The 19,658-nt window shown below is 43.2% G+C and overlaps 1 protein-coding gene across 1 annotated transcript; it reads right to left on the reverse strand.

Annotated features, from left to right (window-relative positions):
- PAG-2 (pregnancy-associated glycoprotein-2) lies at positions 380-17,694 on the reverse strand. Its single transcript, NM_001285720.1, is given in 9 exon segments — positions 380-517; positions 2,447-2,545; positions 2,632-2,773; positions 12,667-12,783; positions 13,651-13,844; positions 15,095-15,213; positions 15,291-15,408; positions 16,368-16,518; positions 17,642-17,694. Coding segments are annotated over 9 exon segments (1,131 nt in total).

A 19,658-nucleotide genomic window follows, 5' to 3' on the forward strand; every position in this document is an offset into this window, starting at 1 on the left:
GAGAAAGAGAGAACTGATGACTTCTGATTTCTTGGGTCCAGTCACTAAGATCTTTGAATCTGCTCTAGTTCCTGTGTCCTGGATCCCCAGAATTCTTCCAATAAGTTCTCCCTTTCCTAGAAGCCATTTGGAGTTAGGCTTCTCTCACTTGTGATTCAGAATTGGTCCTAGATTCTCCCCGATCATTATGTACCTCCCAGATACAAACAGGCATCCATTTGTTTTAGAACGATTAAGAGTAAAACCTTTTATTCTTTAGTGAGAATATGACTTGCAGAGCACCAAACACAGTTTACCAGCATCCTGGGCAGCAGTGCCCTAAGTATGAGCAAGTGTGTGTTAGAACTGGCCTGACTGATTCCTGAACAAGTCCAAGCATTTACACAGCAGGAGCCAAGCCAATCCTGTTATTTCCTCGGTCATAAACTGAGAAATACAGCCTCAAGAAGACGTCACCCAGGATCCATTTGTCTGTGTTGTCCCCATGAAAGCTGCTAAGGCATAAGCTATTGGAAATCTGAGGGAGACAGAAATATATACCAGTTAGCCTGAGCCCTTGTCTGCAACCCTCCTCAATATCCAGACCTGGCATACTTCTTGGTTTTATTTCCTTCTTTTGATAAGTATCAAGTGGTTTCCTTAGAAGCTGGGGATGTGAGACTGCATGCAAAAAGTTAAAGGGCCAAGACATGTGGTTGCCATGAGGAAGGGTGTTGGGGAGGTGAGGATTGGGAGTTGGGATTATCAAGTGAAACTACTATATACAGGATGAATAAATAGCATAGTCCTACTATATAGCACAGGGAACTATATTCAATATCCAGCAATATACTGTAAGGGAAAAGATTAAGAAAAAAAGTATATATACTTGTTTTTGTGTAACAGAGTCACTGTGCTGTATAGGAGAACTTAATGCAACACTGAAGATCAGCTACAATTAAAATAAATACTTTTTTTAAATGAGCAAGAATGGTCACAGTTCCCCCTCAGTCTCTGTTTCTTTCAGTCCACTGTTCACTGCTTTCTCTGCACAGAATGCCTTTTCTTTTTCCCACTTTTCCCTGACCTGTTTTTTGTTTAAAAAAAAAAAAAACTTAATTTTGTATTGAAGTATAGCTGATTAACAATATTGTGAGTTTTAGGTAGACAGTTAAGGGACTCAGTCATATATATACACATATCCATTCTCCCCCAAACTCTCTTCCCATCCAGACTGCCACATAGCATTGAGCAGAGTTCCCTGTGCTACACAGTAGGTCCTTGTTAGTTATCTATTTCAAATAGATTTATAGCAGTGCCCACAATGCATTGTTTAAGACTGCTCTCAGGCCCTCTAGGCAGCCTTCCAGGACCCACAGTCACCATCCCTGAAGACTTCAGACTGGGTCAATGACTTACCCTGGCTCTGCCATAGTCTGTGGCCCTCATCACTCCTGATCTGTTCCCAGCACACCTTTGCATAGCTACCGGGGTACCATTTGCATGGAATCCAGTATAGATTTGCCTCAACCCAAGCATCTCCTCATTCCTCCATGAGGCTGCGTTTTAGAATTACTGAAATTCCCTGGTCCTCAAAGCCTTCTTTGAGCCCATCAGCCTGCTCTGAACTCCCACAGGGAGCTGATAGGAAGTCTTCACCCTATACCGGGGCTATGCAGTCACTGTGCACCTTTTATTCACCTTAGCATCCAACCTCCCCACAGAAGGGACTGGTACCCCAACTCAGAGAGAGAGCACTGAGGCTTAGCAAGGGGAAGTTGCAGCCAAGTATTAAGGTAATCATGCTGTTTATCACCCTAATCTGGACATTTTTGAGATGGGATGGGAGACTGCTAATCACTATGGTGGGACAGTACACTGCCAACCCCGCTTGTCACATGGTCTATTTCAGGGATTGCTAGAGCTGACTTTCCATGTTCATGCACCTGAGGGCTCTGGTTGAACTGAAGCTCTGTGAGGACTGAGGCCCTTAGTGTTCCCTTCTCCTTGTGACTCCCGCCATGCCAGCATGGAGTGCTGTCTCAACATTTATTTCTGGATGATGGATGTCCCAGACTGCCCTTTACTCAAGTGGTTGGTTTTGTGGGAGGCACTGGCCCAGCCAAAGGAGCTCAGCAGCTTCTGCAATGGTGTGAACTGGCCTGCAGAGGGACCCTTCGTCCCAGCAGCAGCTCAAGGGTTCTTGCCTGTGTGTGTGCTAAGTCACTTCAGTCGTGTCTGACTCTGTGCAGCCCTATAGACTGCAGCTTGTCAGGCTCCTCTATCCATGGGATTCTCCAGGCACGACTAATGGAGTCAATTGCCATGCCCTTCTCTAGGGGATCTCCTGATCCAGGGATCAAACCCGTGTCTTTTACATCTCCTGCATTGGCAGGCAGGTTCTTCACCACTAACACCATCTGGGAGTCCCAGAATTGAGAGGCAGCTCTCAGGATTGGCCCCTCACCTTTTGGATGTAGGCTTCAGCAGGCACTGAGTAATCGATGCCGTTGATGGTGAAGATGACAGGAGGCAGGATACTGATGACAGGACATGAAACCATGTACTGTTGGGGAAAAAGGGAGAGAGGTTGGCCCAGGAGATCCTTGTTGTGTGGGGGAACCGGGAGAAACCTGTGTCATGACCCTTCACCTCGGAATCATAGGGCACAGCATGGATGAACTTCTGGATGTTGGAGACCGGTCCTGCTGGGCCATGGATCAGTGATGTCCCAGTATCCACAAGAGCCTCACAGCCATGTTCACAGCCAATCACTTTCCCATTCATGGAGATGCTGAGAAACAGTGGGACAAAGTGGGGATCAAAATTACTCAGAAGTCTCCCTCACAGTTGCCCCCTCCACAACTGACTCCCAAACAGTCCTTCAGCACCTTCAGCTCTTGCCCTGACTCTGTTTTTCTTTGCTCTCATCATGTCATCTTCTTTGATATCCTTAAATGCAGTACTTGATAGGCGGTCCTAAGATGGCAGAGGAATAGGACAGGGAGATCACTTTCTCCCCCACAAATTCATCAAAAGAACATCTGAACGCTGAGCAAATTCCATAAAACAACTTCTGAATGCTGGCAGAGGACATCAGGCACCCAGAAAAGCAGCCCATTGTCTTCGAAAGGAGGTAGGAAAAAATATAAAAGACAAAAAGAGAGACAAAAGAGGTAGGAATGGAGCTCTGTCCCGGGAAGGAAGTCTTAAAAAAGAGAGAAGTTTTCCAGCACCAGGAAACACTCTCACTGCCGAGTCTGTGGCGAGCCTCAGAACCACAGAGGGCAACATAACTGGGAGGGAAAATAAATGAATATATCAAACCCACAGATTATGTGCCCAACAGTAACACCCCCAGCGGAGAAGCAGCGCAGACGTCTGCATCTGCCACTAGCAAGCAGGGTCTGGGCAGGGAGGCACAGGCGAAAAGCCCTAACCTAAGACACCATCAGGCCCACTCACAGAACAAAGGACTGAACAGAGCTTGCCGGCTGCAGACAATCCCCCTCCGGTGACAGGCAACCAGAGTTGTAAGGGGGAAATCGCGGCCCCAGAGAGGCATCATCTACCAAACCGCAAGCAGGCTTCATTGTTAACTAAGACTTCTTGGGATTCTGCATGGTCAACATCCGCCTGAGAAGGTGCACCAGTTGTACACCCAGAAAACTGAGTGGCAGGGATGGGGGAGGTGCTAACTCACAGCGACCACGCTTGCCAAACACCTGGTCACCTGAGCTCCTCGGACCTGAGAAGGGCACAAAACACAGGCCCAACCAAGTCTGCACCTCTGAGGACGACCCGAGTTCCTGAACCTGAGCAGCTTAGACCTGGGAAGTGCATGCAACTCAGGGCCTGCCTCAGACAGTTCCCAGCTTAGCAACCTAGAGCCTAAGCAGTGTTGACAAGGAAAGCACACACACCGTGAGCGGGAGCAAACCCAGTGTGGCCAAGTCACTGCGAGCACATGCCAGTGTTATCTGTTGGCAGCGTCCCTCCCTCCCCACAGCACGACTGAACAAGTGAGCCTGAACAAGTGAGCCTAAGCAAGTGTCCACCACCCTCCCACCTTGTGTCAGGGCAGAAATTAGATACTGGAGAGACCAGCAAACAGAAGAAGCTAAAACAGAAGGAACCTCCTTGGAAGTGACAGGTGCAATAGATTGAAACCCTGTAGTTAGTACCAACTACATAGGAAGGGGCCTATAGATCTTCAGAAATATAAGCCAGATCAAGGAACTATCCGAAAATGAACTGACCCCAACCTGCCCACTACAACATAAGAAATAGTCCTAGATATATTTTTACTATTTTTACTATCATTCTTTATTTTTTTAATTTTTTTAATTTTTAAGTCCTCTATTACTCCTTTAATTTTCATATTTATAACCTACTGTTACTTTGCAAAAAAAGAAAAAGAGAGAGAGTGAGACCCAATTTTTTAAAGCAAACTTCATATATATATATATATTTTATAATTTTTATGACTTTATTTTATTTCTTTAATATTGTATTTTTGAAAATCCAACCTCTACTCTAGACATTTAATCTTTGCTTTTTGGTATTTGTTATCAATTTTGTACCTTTAAGAACCCAATCTTCAGTACCCATTTTTACTGGGGAGCAAGATTACTGGCTTGACTGCTCTCTCCCCCTTTGGACTCACCTTTTTCTCCACCAGGTCGCCTCTATCTCCTCCCTCCTCCTTCTCTTCTCTACCCAACTCTGTGAATCTCTTTGTGTGTTCCAGGCTGTGGAAAACACTTAGGGAACTGATTATTGGCTGTATCTGTCTCTCTCCTTTTGATTCCCCCTTTTTTCCTCCTGGCCACCTCTATCTCCTTTCTCCCGCTTCTCTTCTCTGTATAACCCCATGAGCATCTCTGAGCAGTCCAGACTGTGGAGTGCACATAAATAAGTGATTACTGGCTAGATTGCTCTCTCTTTTGATTCCACCTCATCTCATTTGGGTCACCTCTAACTCCGTCTTCCCTCTTCATTCTCCATGTAACTCTGTGAACATATCTGAGTGTGCCTCAATGTGGAGAAACTTTTCATCTTTAACCTAGATGTTTTGTCAACAGTGCTGTATAGATGGAGAAGTCTTGAGGCTACTGTAAAAATAAAACTGAAAACCAGAAGCAGGAGGCTTAAGTGCAAATCCTCAAAACACCAGAGAACTGACTCCAGGGAATATTAATCAACAGGAGCTCAACAAATGCCTCCATACCTACACTGAAACCAAGCATCAGCCAAGGGCCAACAAGTTCCAGAGAAAGACATACCACGAAAATTCTCCACCAACAGAGGAACACAGCCCTGAGCTTCAATATGCAGGCTACCCAAAGTCACTCCAAACCCACTGACATCTCATAACTCATTACTAGACACTTCATTGCACTCCAGACAGAAGAAATCCAGCTCCACCCACCAGAACAAGCACACAAGCTTCCCTAACCAGGAAACCTTGAGAAACCACCTGTACAACCCCACCCACAGCAAGGAAACTCCATAATAAAGAGAACTCCACAAACTGCCAAAATACAGAAAGGCCACCTCAAACACAACAATATAAACAAGATGAAGAGACAGAGGAATACCCAGCAGGTAAAGGAACAGGATAAATGCCCACCAAACCAAACAAAAGAGGAAGAGATAGGGAATCTACCTGATGAAGAATTCTGAATAATGATAGTAAAAATGATCCAAATCTTGAAAACAAAATGGAGTTACAGATAAATAGCCTGGAGACAAGGATTAAGAAGATGAAGGAAAGTTTCAACAAGGACCTAGAAGAAATAAAAAAAGAGTCAATATATAATGAATAATGCAACAAATGAGATCAAAACATCTGGAGGGAACCAACAGTAGAATAACAGAGGCAGAAGATAAGATAAGTGAGGTAGAAGACACGATAAGTGAGGTAGAAGACAGAACAGTGGAAATAAATGAAACAGAGGGGAAAAAGAAAAACAAATTAAAAGAAATGAGGACAATCTCAGAGATGTCTGGGACAATGTTAAACACCACAACATTTGAATCAGAGAAGTCCCAGAAGAAGAAGACAAAAAGAAAGACCATGAGAAAACACTTGAGGAGATGACAGTTGAAAACTTCCCTAAAATGGGGAAGGAAATAATCACCCACATCCAAGAAACCCAGAGAGTCCTAAACAGGAAAAACCCAAGGCAAAACACCCCAAGAAACATATTAATCAAATTAACAAAGATCAAACACAAAGAACAAATATTAGAAGCAGTAAGGGGTAAACAACAAATAACACACAAGACGATTCCCATAAGGATAACAGCTGATCTTTCAATAGAAACTCTTCAGGCCAGGAGGGAGTGGCAAGACATACTTACAGTGATGAAAGAAAATAACCTACAGCCCAGATTACTGTACCCAGAAAGGATCTCATTCAAATATGAAGGAGAAATCAAAAGCTTTACAGACAAGCAAAAGATGAGAGAATTCAGCACCACCAAACCAGCTCTCCAACAAATGCTAAAGGATCTTCTCTAGACCAGAAACACAGAAAGGGTGTATAAACTCGAACCCAAAACAATAAAGTAAATGGCAAGGGGATCATACTTATCAATAATTCCCTTAAACATAACTCGGTTGAATGCCCCAACCAAAAGACAAAGACTGGCTGACTAGATACAAAAACAAGGCCCCTATATATGTTGTCTACAAGAGACCTACCTCAAAACAAAGGACACATTCAGACTGAAAGTGGAGGGCTGGAAAAATATTTTCCATGAAAATAGAGACCAAAAGAAAGCAGGAGTAACAATACTCATATCAGATTAAATAGACTTTAAAACAGGCTATGAAAAGAGACAAAGAGGGACACTACATAATGATCAAAGGATCAATCCAAGAAGAAGATATAACAATTATAAATATATATGCACCCAACATAGAAGCATCACAATACGTAAGACAAATGCTAACAAGTCTGAAAAGGGAAATTAACAATAACAATAATAGCGGGAGCCTTTAATACCCCACTCACACCTATGGATAGATCAACTAACCAGAAAATTAACAAGGAAACACAAACTGTAAATGATACAATAGACCAGTTAGACCTAATTGGTATCTATAGAGCATTTCACCCAAAAACAATGATTTCACCTTTATCTCAAGCGCACACAGGACCATCACCAGGATAGATCACATCCTGGGCCATAAATCTACCCTTGGTAAATTCAAAACAAAAAACAAAAAAAAACAAAAAAGAAATCATTCAAAGCATCTTTTCTGACCACAAGGCAGTAAGATTAGATCTCAATTACAGGAGAAAAACTATTAAAAATTGCAACATATGGAGGCTGAACAACATGCTGATGAATAACCAACAAATCACAGAAGAAATCAAAAAAGAAATCAAAATATGCATAGAAATGAATGAAATAAAGTCACAACAACCCAAAACCTGTGAGACACTATAAAAGCCATGCTAAGGGGAAGGTTCATAGCAGTACAGGCATTCCTAAAGAAACAAGAAAACAGTCAAATAAATAACCTCACTCTACATCTAAAGCAACTAGAAAAGGAAAAAATGAAGAACCCCTGGGTTAGTAGTAGGAAAGAAATCTTTAAAATACGGCAGAAATAAACGTAAAAGAAACAAAAGAGACCATAGCAAAAATCAACAAAGCCAAAACCTGGTTCTTTGAAAGGATAAATAAAATTGACAAACCATTAGCCAGACTCATCAAGAAACAAAGGGAAAAAAATCAAATCAATAAAATTAAAAATGAAAATGGGGAGATCACATCAGACAAAACAGAAATGCAAAGGATCATAAGACAGTACTATCAGCAATTATATGCCAACAAAATGGACAACTGGAAGAAAAGAACAAATTCTTAGAAAAGTACAACTTTCCAAAACTGAACCAGGAAGAAATAGAAAATCTTAACACACCCATCACAAGCATAGAAATTGAAACTGTAATCAGAAATCTTCCAGCAAACAAAAGCCCAGGTCCAGATGGCTTCGCAGCTGAATTCTACCAAAATTTTAGAGAAGAGCTAACACCTATCTTACTCAAACTCTTCCAGAAAATTACAGAAAAAGGTAAACTTCCAAACTCATACTATGAGGCAAACATCACCCTAATACCAACACCTGACAAAGATGCCACAAAAAAAGAAAACTACAGGCCAATATCACTGATGAACATAGAAGCAAAAATCCTTAACAAAATTCTAGCAATCAGAATCCAATAACACATTAAAAAGATCATACACCATGACCCAGTGGGCTTTATCCCAGGGAAGCAAGGATTCTTCAATATCCACAAATCGATCAATGTTATACACTGCATTAGCAAACTTAAAAGTAAAAGCCATATGATTATCTCAATAGATGCAGAGAAAGCCTTTGACAAAATTTAAGATCCTTTTATGATAAAAATAAAACCTCCAGAAAGCAGGAATAGAAGGAATATACCTCAACAAAATAAAAGCTATATGTGACAAACCCACAGCAAACATTATCCTCAGCAGTGAAAAAATGAAAGCATTTCCCCAAAAGTCAGGAACAAGACAAGGGTGCCCACTTACAACACTACTATTCAACATAGTTCTGGAAGTTTTGGCCACAGCAATCAGAGCAGATAAAGAAATAAAAGGAATCCAAATTGGAAAAGAAGAAGTAAAACTCACTGTTTGCAGATGACATGATCCTCTACATAGAAAACTTTAGAGATTCCACCAGAAAATTACTAGAGCTAATCAATGAATATAGTAAAATTGCAGGATATAAAATCAACCCACATAATTCCCTTGCATTCCTTTACACTAATAATGAGAAAATAGAAAGAGAAATTAAGGAAACAATTCCATTCACCATTGCAATGAAAATAATAAAATACTTAGGAATATATCTACCTAAAGAAACTAAAGACCTACATATAGAAAACTATAAAACACTGGTGAATGAAATCAAAGATGACACTAATAGATGGAGAAATATACAGTGTTCGTGGATCAGAAGAATCAATATAGTGAAAACAAGTATACCACCCAAAACAATCTATAGATTCAATGCAATCCCTATCAAGCTACCAACAGTATTTTTCACAGAACTAGAACAAATTATTTCAGAATTTGTATGGAAATACAAAAAACATCAAATAGTCAAAGCAATCTTGAGAAAGAAGAATGGAGCTGGAGGAATCAACCTGCCTGACTTCAGGCTCTACTACAAAGTCACAGTCATCAAGACAGTATGGTACTGCCACAAAGACAGAAATATGAATCAATGGAATGAAATAGAAAGCCCATAGATAAATCCACACACCTATGGACACCTTATCTTTGACAAAGGAGGCAAGAATATACAATGGAGAAAAGGCAAACTCTTTAACAAGTTGTTCTGGGAAAACTGGTCAACCACAAGTGAAAGAATGAAACTAGAACACTTTCTAACACCATACATAAAAATAAACTCAAAATGGGTTAAAAACCTAAATGTACAACCAGAAACTATACAACTCTTAGAGGAGAACATAGGCAAAACAGTCTTTGACATAAATCACAGCAGGATCCTCTATGTCCCACCTCCCAGAATATTGGAAATAAAAGCAAAAAGAAAACAAATTGGCCTAATTAAAATTGAAAGCTTCTGCACAACAAAGGAAACTATAAGCAAGGTGAAAAGGCAGCCTTCAAAATGGCAGAAAATAATAACAAATGAAGAAACTGACAAACAACTAATCTCAAAGATATAAAAGCAACTCCTGCACCTCAACTCCAGAAAAATAAATGACCCAATCAAAAAATGGGCCAAAGAACTAAACAGATATTTCTCCAAAGAAGACATACAGATGGCTAACAAACACATGAAAAGATGCTCAATATCACTCATTATCAGAGAAACGCAACTCAGAACCACAATGAGGTACCATTTCATGCCAGTAAGAATGCCTGTTATCCAAAAGTTTACAAGCAATACATGCTGGAGAGGATGTGGAGAAAAGGGAACCCTCTTACACTGTTGGTGGGAATACAAACTAGTACAGCCACTATGGAGAACAGTGTGGAGATTCCTTAGAAAACTGGAAATAGAACTGCCTTATGACCCAGCAATCCCACTGCTGGGCATACACACCGAGGAAACCAGAACTGAAAGAAACACATATACCCCAGTGTTCATCGCAACACTGTTTATAATAGCCAGGACATGGAAGCAACCTAGCTGTCCATCAGCAGACTAATGGATAATAAAGCTTTGGTACATATACACAATGGAGTATTACTTAGCCATTAAAAAGAATACATTTGAATCAGTTCTAATGAGGTGGATGAAACTGGAGCCTATTATACAGAGTGAAGTAAGCCAGAAAGAAAGACACCAATACAGTATACTAATGCATATATATGGAATTTAGAAAGATGGTAATGATAACCTTGTATGTGAGACAGCAAAAGAGACACAGATGTATAGAAGTCTTCTGGACTCTGTGGGAGAGAGTGAGGGTGGGATGATTTGGGAGAATGGCATTGAAACATGTATAATATCATATAAGAAATGAATCACCAGTCCAGGTTTGATGCATGATACAGGATGCTCAGGGCTGGTGCACTGGGATGACCCAGAGGGATGGTACGGGGAGGGATGTGGGAGGGGGGTTCAGGATGGGGAACACGTGTACACCCATGGTGGATGCATGTTGATGTATGGAAAAACCAATACAATAATATAAAGTATAAACAATAAATAAATAAATAAAATGTAAAAAACTAAAATAAAATGCAGTACTTGAATAGGCTCTTTCCTACCTCAGGACCATGACACAAGCTGGTCTTCCTTCCTAGAAGACCCCACTCCCCTTTGACTAGTGAATTTCTCCTTGTCTTTCAAATTCCAGCTTAATTGTCATGGTTTCAGTGAAGTCTTTCCCCCAGTGTATATCAAACTCCTGTCTTGGTCATTCTCTGTAGACCCTTCCTCATGTCTAGCATATACCAAAGTGACAATTCACTATGTGTGCGAGTCATTCTTTGATGTGAGGGCAAGTTTTATTCTCATTGCCTTGCTAAAGTGCCTGACACACAGTGGATGAACAATGAATGAATGAATGTGAAAATAATAAATGAGGAACATCCAAAGAGCTATATCCAGTGTCTCAATGATAATGAGTCAAACACACAGTGAAGATGGAGGTTCCCTGGGGCAGCAGATTCTCATAGTGGGAGACAAGCTGCCCTGGGAGAGGGTGTCTCCCATTACTGCTCATTCACCCACCTCAGACACTGAGGCCCTGGTCATATGATACCTGATAGCCCACGGATTCTCCAAAGGACAGGGCAAATTTGTCTGATGGTATCACAGAGATTCCCATCAATTACTATGTTAGTTATCAGGCCACTCCTGGATCCCACCTTCCTGATTCCGTCAATCACAGTGCCTACTCCACTGTGGGCTCAGGATGGAGGTCGGGGAATTGGTAGCTATGGTTACATGGAGCATCTCTTTTTATGAGTTGCTTTCAGGTCTCAAGACGGTAGCCAACCTCTCTACATAGCTGAGTAGCTTCTCCCTAAGGGGACCAGATTTTCCCATTTGTTCAGAACTTTCTGTTTTAAACTGACATTTATATGTACTGAGAACTTCCTCAGTCCTGGGTTCAGTTCAGTTCAGTCACTCAGTCATGTCCAACTCTTTGTGACCCCATGAACTGCAGCACACCAGGCCTCTTTATCCATCACCAACTCCTGGAGCCTACCCAAACTCATGTCCATTGGGTCGGTGATGCCATCCAACCATCTCATCCTCTATCGTCCCCTTCTCCTCCTGCCCTCAATCTTTCCCAGCATCAGGGTCTTTTCAAAGGAGTCAGCCCTTTGCATCAGGTGGCCAAAGTATTGGAGTTTCAGCTTCAACATTAGTCCTTCCAATGAACACCTAGGACTGATCTCCTGGGTGGACTGAAGAGGATGGACTGGTTGGATCTCTTTGCAGTCCAAGGGACTCTCAAGAGTCTTCTCCAACACCACAGTTCAAAAGCATCAATTCTTCGGCCTTCAGCTTTCTTTATAGTCCAAATCTCACATCCATACATGACTACTGGAAAAACCATACCCTTGGCTAGACGGACCTTTGTTGGCAAAGTAATGTCTTTGCTTTTTAATATGCTGTCTAGGTTGGTCATAACTCTCTTTAACCTGGACAGTTGATCATCTTATCACAACTCTGTTCAGGCTGAGGAAATTCTCCCTGATCCTCTGTTCACCACACTGTAGGGTCCTCTAACCATGCTTCCCACATCACAGGGCAGTGGGTACAGCCCTCCCCCAGCTGCACAGACCTCTCTGGACCCTGTGAAGGACCCTGGTCAGAGCCCTGGTCAGAAAGCCTGGGATGATTATGAACCAAGGGGGATTTGTGTATCTATGTGTTTGTGTGTTTGTTTGTGTGTGTGTTTATGTGGCTCTGTATGTCTGTCTGTCTGTGTGCTTGTGTGTATCTGTCTGCCTAAGTGTGTTTATATGTGTGCCTGCATGTGTGTTTATATGTGTCTGTGTGTGTGCTTATATGTGTGGCTTTATGGGTGGAGCATATCTCTGTGTGTGATCATGTGTCTGTGCATGCGTTTGTGTGCCTGCATATGTCTATGTATAGATGTGGGAGCATCATTTGGGGTGGCATTCAGAGGAAGAGGCTTACCGGTCCACAGTTATTAGCCAGCTTTTGGTTTGAGACACTGGTATCCAGTTGAGCTTTCCCTTGTGGTAGGAGTGGTCCACTCCACCTAACATCAACACACTGCCATTCTCCTTGTGGCTGTCAAGAGAATAAAAGAGGGGGACTCCTTGGAGGACTGTTATGCTGGGCAGTCTGAGGGCTGTGCTTGTCCACCCAACAAGGCCCTAATAGGGTCCCCATTTTACAGATGCAGAAATTGAGGGATTGAGAACCCAACCAAGATTAGTCACTGGCTAGAGTGGCACAGAGCAGATTAGAAGCTGAGTCACTTGGCCAGGTTCCACCCACCCAGGCTTCTTAAGAGGCCCTGTACCTCCTGCAACCTGAATACCCTCAGAGGACAGTGTGCTGAAGGGTTTGGGCTTCCCCCTTGTCCAGCCTGTAATTTTTTCAGAAAAATCAAGGCCTGAGAGTGTGGCCTCAGGTCACCCAGGGTTGGTTTCACCTGCCTATGACCTGTGCTGTCCATGGGGCCCCACATTTAGCAGGGCCCCCCACCTCTGTTATCTCTGTCTGGAAATTCCTAAGACTAGTTGGATAAGGTGTCCCACACTTCCATTTTGCACTGTCTCCTGAAAGTTATGTAGTTGGTCCCGGTGAAATGTTAGTGAGGAAGGAAAGACTTCCCATCGCTCTCTTTCCTTCCATTGCAAACTCGCCAGCAAACTGTGTTACATTTTTCCTCCAACTTTTATCCTGACACCTTCCATTGCCCTCCCACTCCCCTCACCCCAAAGACCAAGCCACTGCCCTTGAGCCCATGAGCTAGGTTGTGTTCCAGTAAAACTTCATTTACAAAAGCCAGTGGTGAAGCCCTGGGGCCATAGTTATCCTGGGCTGCACAGTCTTTCAGGATACTTCTGTAACAAGTGTTCTATAATATTCATCCAACTGAAAGCATCTCACAGCTAATTTGGAAAGAGGGCTTGTCCAGCTCAGACTTACGTGCTCAAGTAGAAGGCAAAGATAGGCTCAGAAATGGCACCTTGTTGCTTCAGCTTGTCAAAGATGGGGATGGTTCCTGGGACAGCGAGGCTGGGGTAGGACAAGCCCAGGACGCCATCAAAGGGTGCATTATCAAATCCGAATTGTTGCAGGCTTAGGCCAAACGGCTGGTCAGTGCTGACAAGGTTCCCGATCTGTGGGAGAGACGAGTGTTCACACATAGAGGATTGGAAGTGGGACTGGTCTAGGGGGGGTTCAGATGCCATTAGAACCTCAGAGAAGAACTGAGTCCTGGCTGTGCCCTAGGTAGACTTCAGATGGTTAAAACAAGCTGGGACAGGAATTCAGGTTCCATTGGTGTGCGGACATGAATTTTAACCAGCACCAGCTATTTCTGCAAACACCATCTGAGTTAAATAGGCCTCATGCCTTCTGTACAGGTGGGGAAACCAAGTCAGGACTGGACCCAATGGTGCCCCCTTGAGGACAAAATGAGTAGCGAGCAGGGCAGTCCTCTCTTCGGCATCACTATGATCTGATGACAGAAATGGACTGAATTTATTGCAATGTATTATGGATTCTGTGCTTGCCAAGGAAGGCAGGAGCCCATTTTACAATGTCACTGGCAGAGTTCTTATGAATATGCTACCTGGGAAATACACATTTAGGGGTGTGTGTGTGTGAGAGAGAGAGAGAGAGAGAGAAATAGAGAGACAGGGAAAATCCTCAGGCACTTTGGGGAGGGAGGCCACCGATTTTACTAGACTTTCAGTGGCCCCCTAGAGTGAAAACCCATTTATCAAGTCCCTCCCATATGTGTGGGCCCCTGCTTTTGCTGCCTGGGTATCTGAAGCCGTGGGCTGCCCCCAGGGTCCCCCAATCAGTTTTATTCTCTCTCAAATAACCCCACACCTGCTTGAGTCCTGACAAGCCAGCCCAGCTACCACTTCCCAGATGTATGACTGTGACAAGGCCCTTGCTCTCTACACCTCAGTTCCCTCATGTGTATCATGTAACTAATCAGAGTAACTTCTGTGTGAGGTTGTTACAGGATTAAACAAGTTATTGCTATAAAAGTACCCAGCACAGTCTGAGAATATAAAAGTGGGTGCTTTTTTCCCTGTCCCTGTTCCCAACAAAAGGAACCTTGAGCTGCTCATGGGCAAAGGAGCTGCAAGCCCACACCCCAAGCCACTCTTGGGGTTAGCCACTCTTGGAGTTTGTGTGTCAGCAGGGGCCCTATCTCCCCAGGAACAGGATTTTGCAGGTAAGGCGGCTAGTCACAAGGGGAGTTAGGGAAGGACAGGCCCTGCCAGCTGGTCCTGCATCTGTTATGTAAGCAGTGGTCACTCCATAGCCAGTTCTGACCTAACATAGGGCATCTATGGGGACCAGGAGGGGGTTGGTTAGTGCAGATCTGATTCAGCTTCTGTTTCCATGTTACCCGAACAGTGTCATAGGCAAGAACTCCATTCATCATCCCAGATCCGTAGAGGATGCGGAAGGGCCTGCGCGTAAGCCGGAAGGTGGAAGATTTGTGATGGTCAAAGGTAATGTGTGTATCTGCAGACACGAGAGATGAGTGTCAGTCAGGTCATAGGGTGGAGGGGATGAGTCAAGATGGGGAAGGCGGTACTCACGACAGGCAGGACTGATGCACTTGATGGAGGGCACCCACAAGTCAGATGAGCCTGTGTCAAAGACAACCCGGAACTCCTTAGGCGGTGTTCCAATGGTGACGTTACCCACATAGGCCATCTAGAAGGACCAGGAAGAAGTGGATTAGTGCAGACATGGCTCCCCTCGATTCCCAGACTGCTGCCTCCCTCTGGGTGTCACATGTCTCTTGAAATCACTTTCCAAACACCATTCAGCTCACAACCTTTGCTCACAGAGTTCTTGCATTCAATATTTTTTCCTGTGCTATGTGGTATGCAGGATTTTAACTCTATGACCAGGCATTGAAGCAGTACCTCCTGTATTCAAAGCCCAGAGTCATAATCACTGAACCCCCAAGGAAATCCAGTGACCTCATCTGAGAAGCTCTCTAGTCTCCTCTTCAAACCCAGCCTGAGCACCTCCTTTTCCAGGAGGTCCTCCTTAATCAATCCCAGCCACTCCTTCTAAACTCAGACCATGTTTGATCAACACCACACAATTGGCCCTTTCACTAAACATATATTTACTCTTTGCATATCTCTCAGGGTAGCTTGGCCATTCTTGAATAACAGATGAGACCTTTTTCAAATCAATAATAACTATAGTGTTAAATTCTTATGGCATCAAGTGCCTTAGGGTTTCAGTAAATTTTTGCTGCTGTGATTCTTGGCTCTCTGGAAGTTGAATTCCTCTACCTGGGGATTCACACTTGATTTCCAGTTGGCTTTATTTCTATTAGAGGTGGCTTACCACTTCACCTGTAACTGAGTGGCTCACTTAGTTCAGAAAGAACAATCTCCCTCAAACTAATGCCACATCTTTGGCACAGAAATAGATGTTTGCCTGCCACCTGGTCATTGCTGGGCCCAGTCACCACAGACCAAGAGTTAAGGATGAGAATGTCTTCTCCTCTGGGAATGGGGCCCCTGTTCTCCACTGTTTTTGCCTCCTGCAGGAGCCCCAGATCCAATATCCGACCTGGCACCTCTAGATGAGCCCCACTGCTAGGCCAGAGCACAAAGGGGTGCTATGGAGCACCAGCCTCCCAACCCACTCACATCCAGGGCATTCCTCAGGGGATGAGTAGATAATTTGGGGTCACTAGCAGAATCATCGGACATTCTACTGGCTTGTTCCTCCAGGAAATTGTTCAGCAAGTTTTTTTCCCTCAGGATTTCTCGCATTGTCTTCGTTTTAGTTAGAGGCATTCTTTCACCAAGCATGAGGAAAAGGAAACAAAGAAGGAACAGCAGTCAACTGTCTGTGTTATAGTATAACAGTCATACCTGGCCTTTTAACAGCACTGTGCATTTTCCAAGCATTTTTTTTTTTTTGAGTGCCATCTATTATCAGAATGCTGTGCAAACACAGGGCAAAGACATAGGTTTGAATACAGATTCTGTTGTGTTATCTTGGGTCAGCCATATGAACATTTGGAGTCTCAGTTTTCCTATCGGTAAAAAGGTAGAAGGGATAATTCCCACCCACCCCCCATATAGAATGCTTTGGCTGTTAAATAACATTATGGATATAATGTACCTGATATATAGGGAGTCTCAACAAAGACAGCCATTACCGTTGCTGTTGCCACCCCATTATATCTTTCTCATAGAAGCTCAGGGAGGGAGGAAGAAGGGGGATTCTCATCCTCTCTTTACAGGGGAGAAATTTGAAATGCAGCAAGTTTGTGAAGTGACTGTGATCACTTTGCTTGTTTGAGGTAAAAACAGTCTAGATGTAGCCTTCCTAATCATTCTTCAGAGTTGAAGCAAAAGAGAGGGGTGAGAGAAGAATCCAGGAGAGGGGAACAAATTAGAGAAATTAAGAGGCTAGAGAAACAAGAAAGAGTCAAAATTGAAAAGAGAAAAGGAAAAAAAACAGAGAGATCTACATGAACAGAGATATCAAAGAGATGGAGAAATAAATAGATGAAGAGATAAATGAGAGAGAGATAGAGATGCAGACGTGGACACATACACACAGAAGTAGAGAGAGAACAGAGAGGACACCTAGAATAAAATGTGGAAAATGCTACTCAACAAGACCACACGTACATTTGCATAGGATGTGCACTGAACAATTGCAAAGTGCTCCATTTTCACATAGATCATGACTGCACCCCCAAAGTCGTACAACCCTGAAGATCTACCTCAAGACCCTTGGAACCCACATTTCCCATGTCAAAGTACTTGCCAATAAGTGAGAGTTGAACTTTAAGACCGTCATGGAGTGATTATATTCCCTTCTAACCCTGACAGGTGGAAGAATATGAGGAAAATAAGAAAAAAAAAACAGAAAGGAAGTTGATTCCACTTACAGTCCCTGTACTTACATGACTATGCACTCTGAGAGGGCCACCAGCCAGAGGAGCACAAGCCACTTCATGCTTCTTTCCTGGCGCCAAGTGCTCGCAGAAGATCGGGTTCTAGTCTGCAGCGGTGATCAGGCCCTTCTAGTTATATATGTTCAGAACTACCTTAAGTGTTCCCTTTAGGCCATTATTAGATTTGATAAAAATAGAAACCTCCCGATAAAATCTTTACCTCAATCAGTGTCCTTGGGGAGTGGACTTTGAAAATTCTCAGAATACAAAGAGTCTACTATAATCTCTTCCTTGAGGCTTGGCTAGAAAGCCAAACTGAAGTGCATGGATTATCTGAGAGTGTGGAAAAATTTGCCAACCTAGAGACAAAACACTGTTGTTAACGTGATAAAAGTGAACACTAGGGGCCAGGCTAGACATTTGTGATCTCATGTGGTCTTCCTAGCCACTTCATGAGATGTGCATTGATGTCCTCAGTTGGACAGGAGATTGCAAGAAGGAAAAGCCATCAAAAAGACTTTAGGGGCAGCCCAGGGACATACGAGTCACTTTAGGTAGTGAGAGGGATGGCACAGATTAGGAGCACCTGTGATGCAAGTCTGCATCAAAGAGCTAGACTAGCGCAGTATTTCAATTGCATGGTTTCAATATTGGAATAAATGTCATGCATCCACAAGATACTTTATATAATCGAACAAGCTTATACAGAAAACCTTGTGTGCTTGTGTCTGGGTTAGATGCTAGCAAGAGTCAAAGAGGATCAAGACACAAGTGGTCCTTATCTTCAGCAAGCTAGCAGTCTAGGGCAATTCTCACAAATTCATGGCCCAGGAGGCAAGAAAATGAATACAAGGACTAGGTGGCTATGCTAAACACTGGGCAACACAAGCCTTACCACTGAGGGCAGCCTCTCCTCCACTCCAACCATGCTGGAAAGCGGGCCAGTAGGCTAAGTTTTCAAGAGAAGTCAGAAGTCTGGATACTTGTGTACAATCTCCTGATTTTAATGTTAGCAACATTTTTTTTCTTTTTTCAGGAAAAAATAGTGAGAGTAAAATCTCCACAACAGAGTGCTGGATTCAGCCTTCAGTCTATGTAGGTTTTTATTTCTGGACTAGAGGTGAGAGTGCAGTGGGGACAGAGAGGGGTTTAATTCAAGTTGGTTGGTGTAAAGTGATTGAATCCATATTAAACATATTAGTTTTCTTTCTATTTATAAAGAAAGTCACCAGGACATATAAACCAATGAATTTAATACTACCCATTTGCTGAAGATAAATGGATATATCTCTGACATAATATCCCAGTAGGGCCCATGCCATGAAAAATTTTTCTGCCCAACCAAACATATAAAGAAATAATTTTGGAATGTCTTATCAGTCAAAGAAGACAAAGAAAACCACTCAGAGCTCCTGTTCAGCCTGAGATGAACAGCGAAAGTCGTTCAGTCATGTCCAACTCTTTGCAACCCCATGGACTATACAGTCCATGGAATTCTCCAGGCCAGAATGCTGGAGTGGGTAGCCTTCCCCTTCTCCAGGGGATCTTCCCAACCCAGGTTTCCCACACTGCAGGTGGATTCTTCACCAGCTGAGCCACAAGAGAAGCCCAAGAATACTGAAGTGGGTAGCCTATCCCTTCTCCAGAGGATCTTCCTGACCCAGGAATCAAACAGGGGTCTCCTGCATTGCAGGCAGATTCTTTACCGACTGAGCTATCAGGGAAGCCTGAGATGAACAGGGCTACCTGTTAAATTCTTACTTCAGCCAAAGTAAAGATAATAATGTTTTATGGTTGCTTGCAGGACTCCTAGGACCTATTTCAGAATGAGATCTATCCCGATCAGTCCCTTGGATATAACAATGAGAACCTGGCGTGCTCACCAGGTGTGGATAGATAGGACGTTATGTCTAAACCCTCATTTTTACACATTGTTTAAATTCAGTTTTGGTGGTTCAGTACCAACAGAGGGAATATCTAACAAATGACACATACATACACCATTTAACTCAGCAATTCTCCTTCT

This window comes from Capra hircus, chromosome 29 (genome assembly GCF_001704415.2).
Source record: "Capra hircus breed San Clemente chromosome 29, ASM170441v1, whole genome shotgun sequence".
In the NCBI taxonomy this organism is placed as follows: domain Eukaryota; kingdom Metazoa; phylum Chordata; class Mammalia; order Artiodactyla; family Bovidae; genus Capra; species Capra hircus.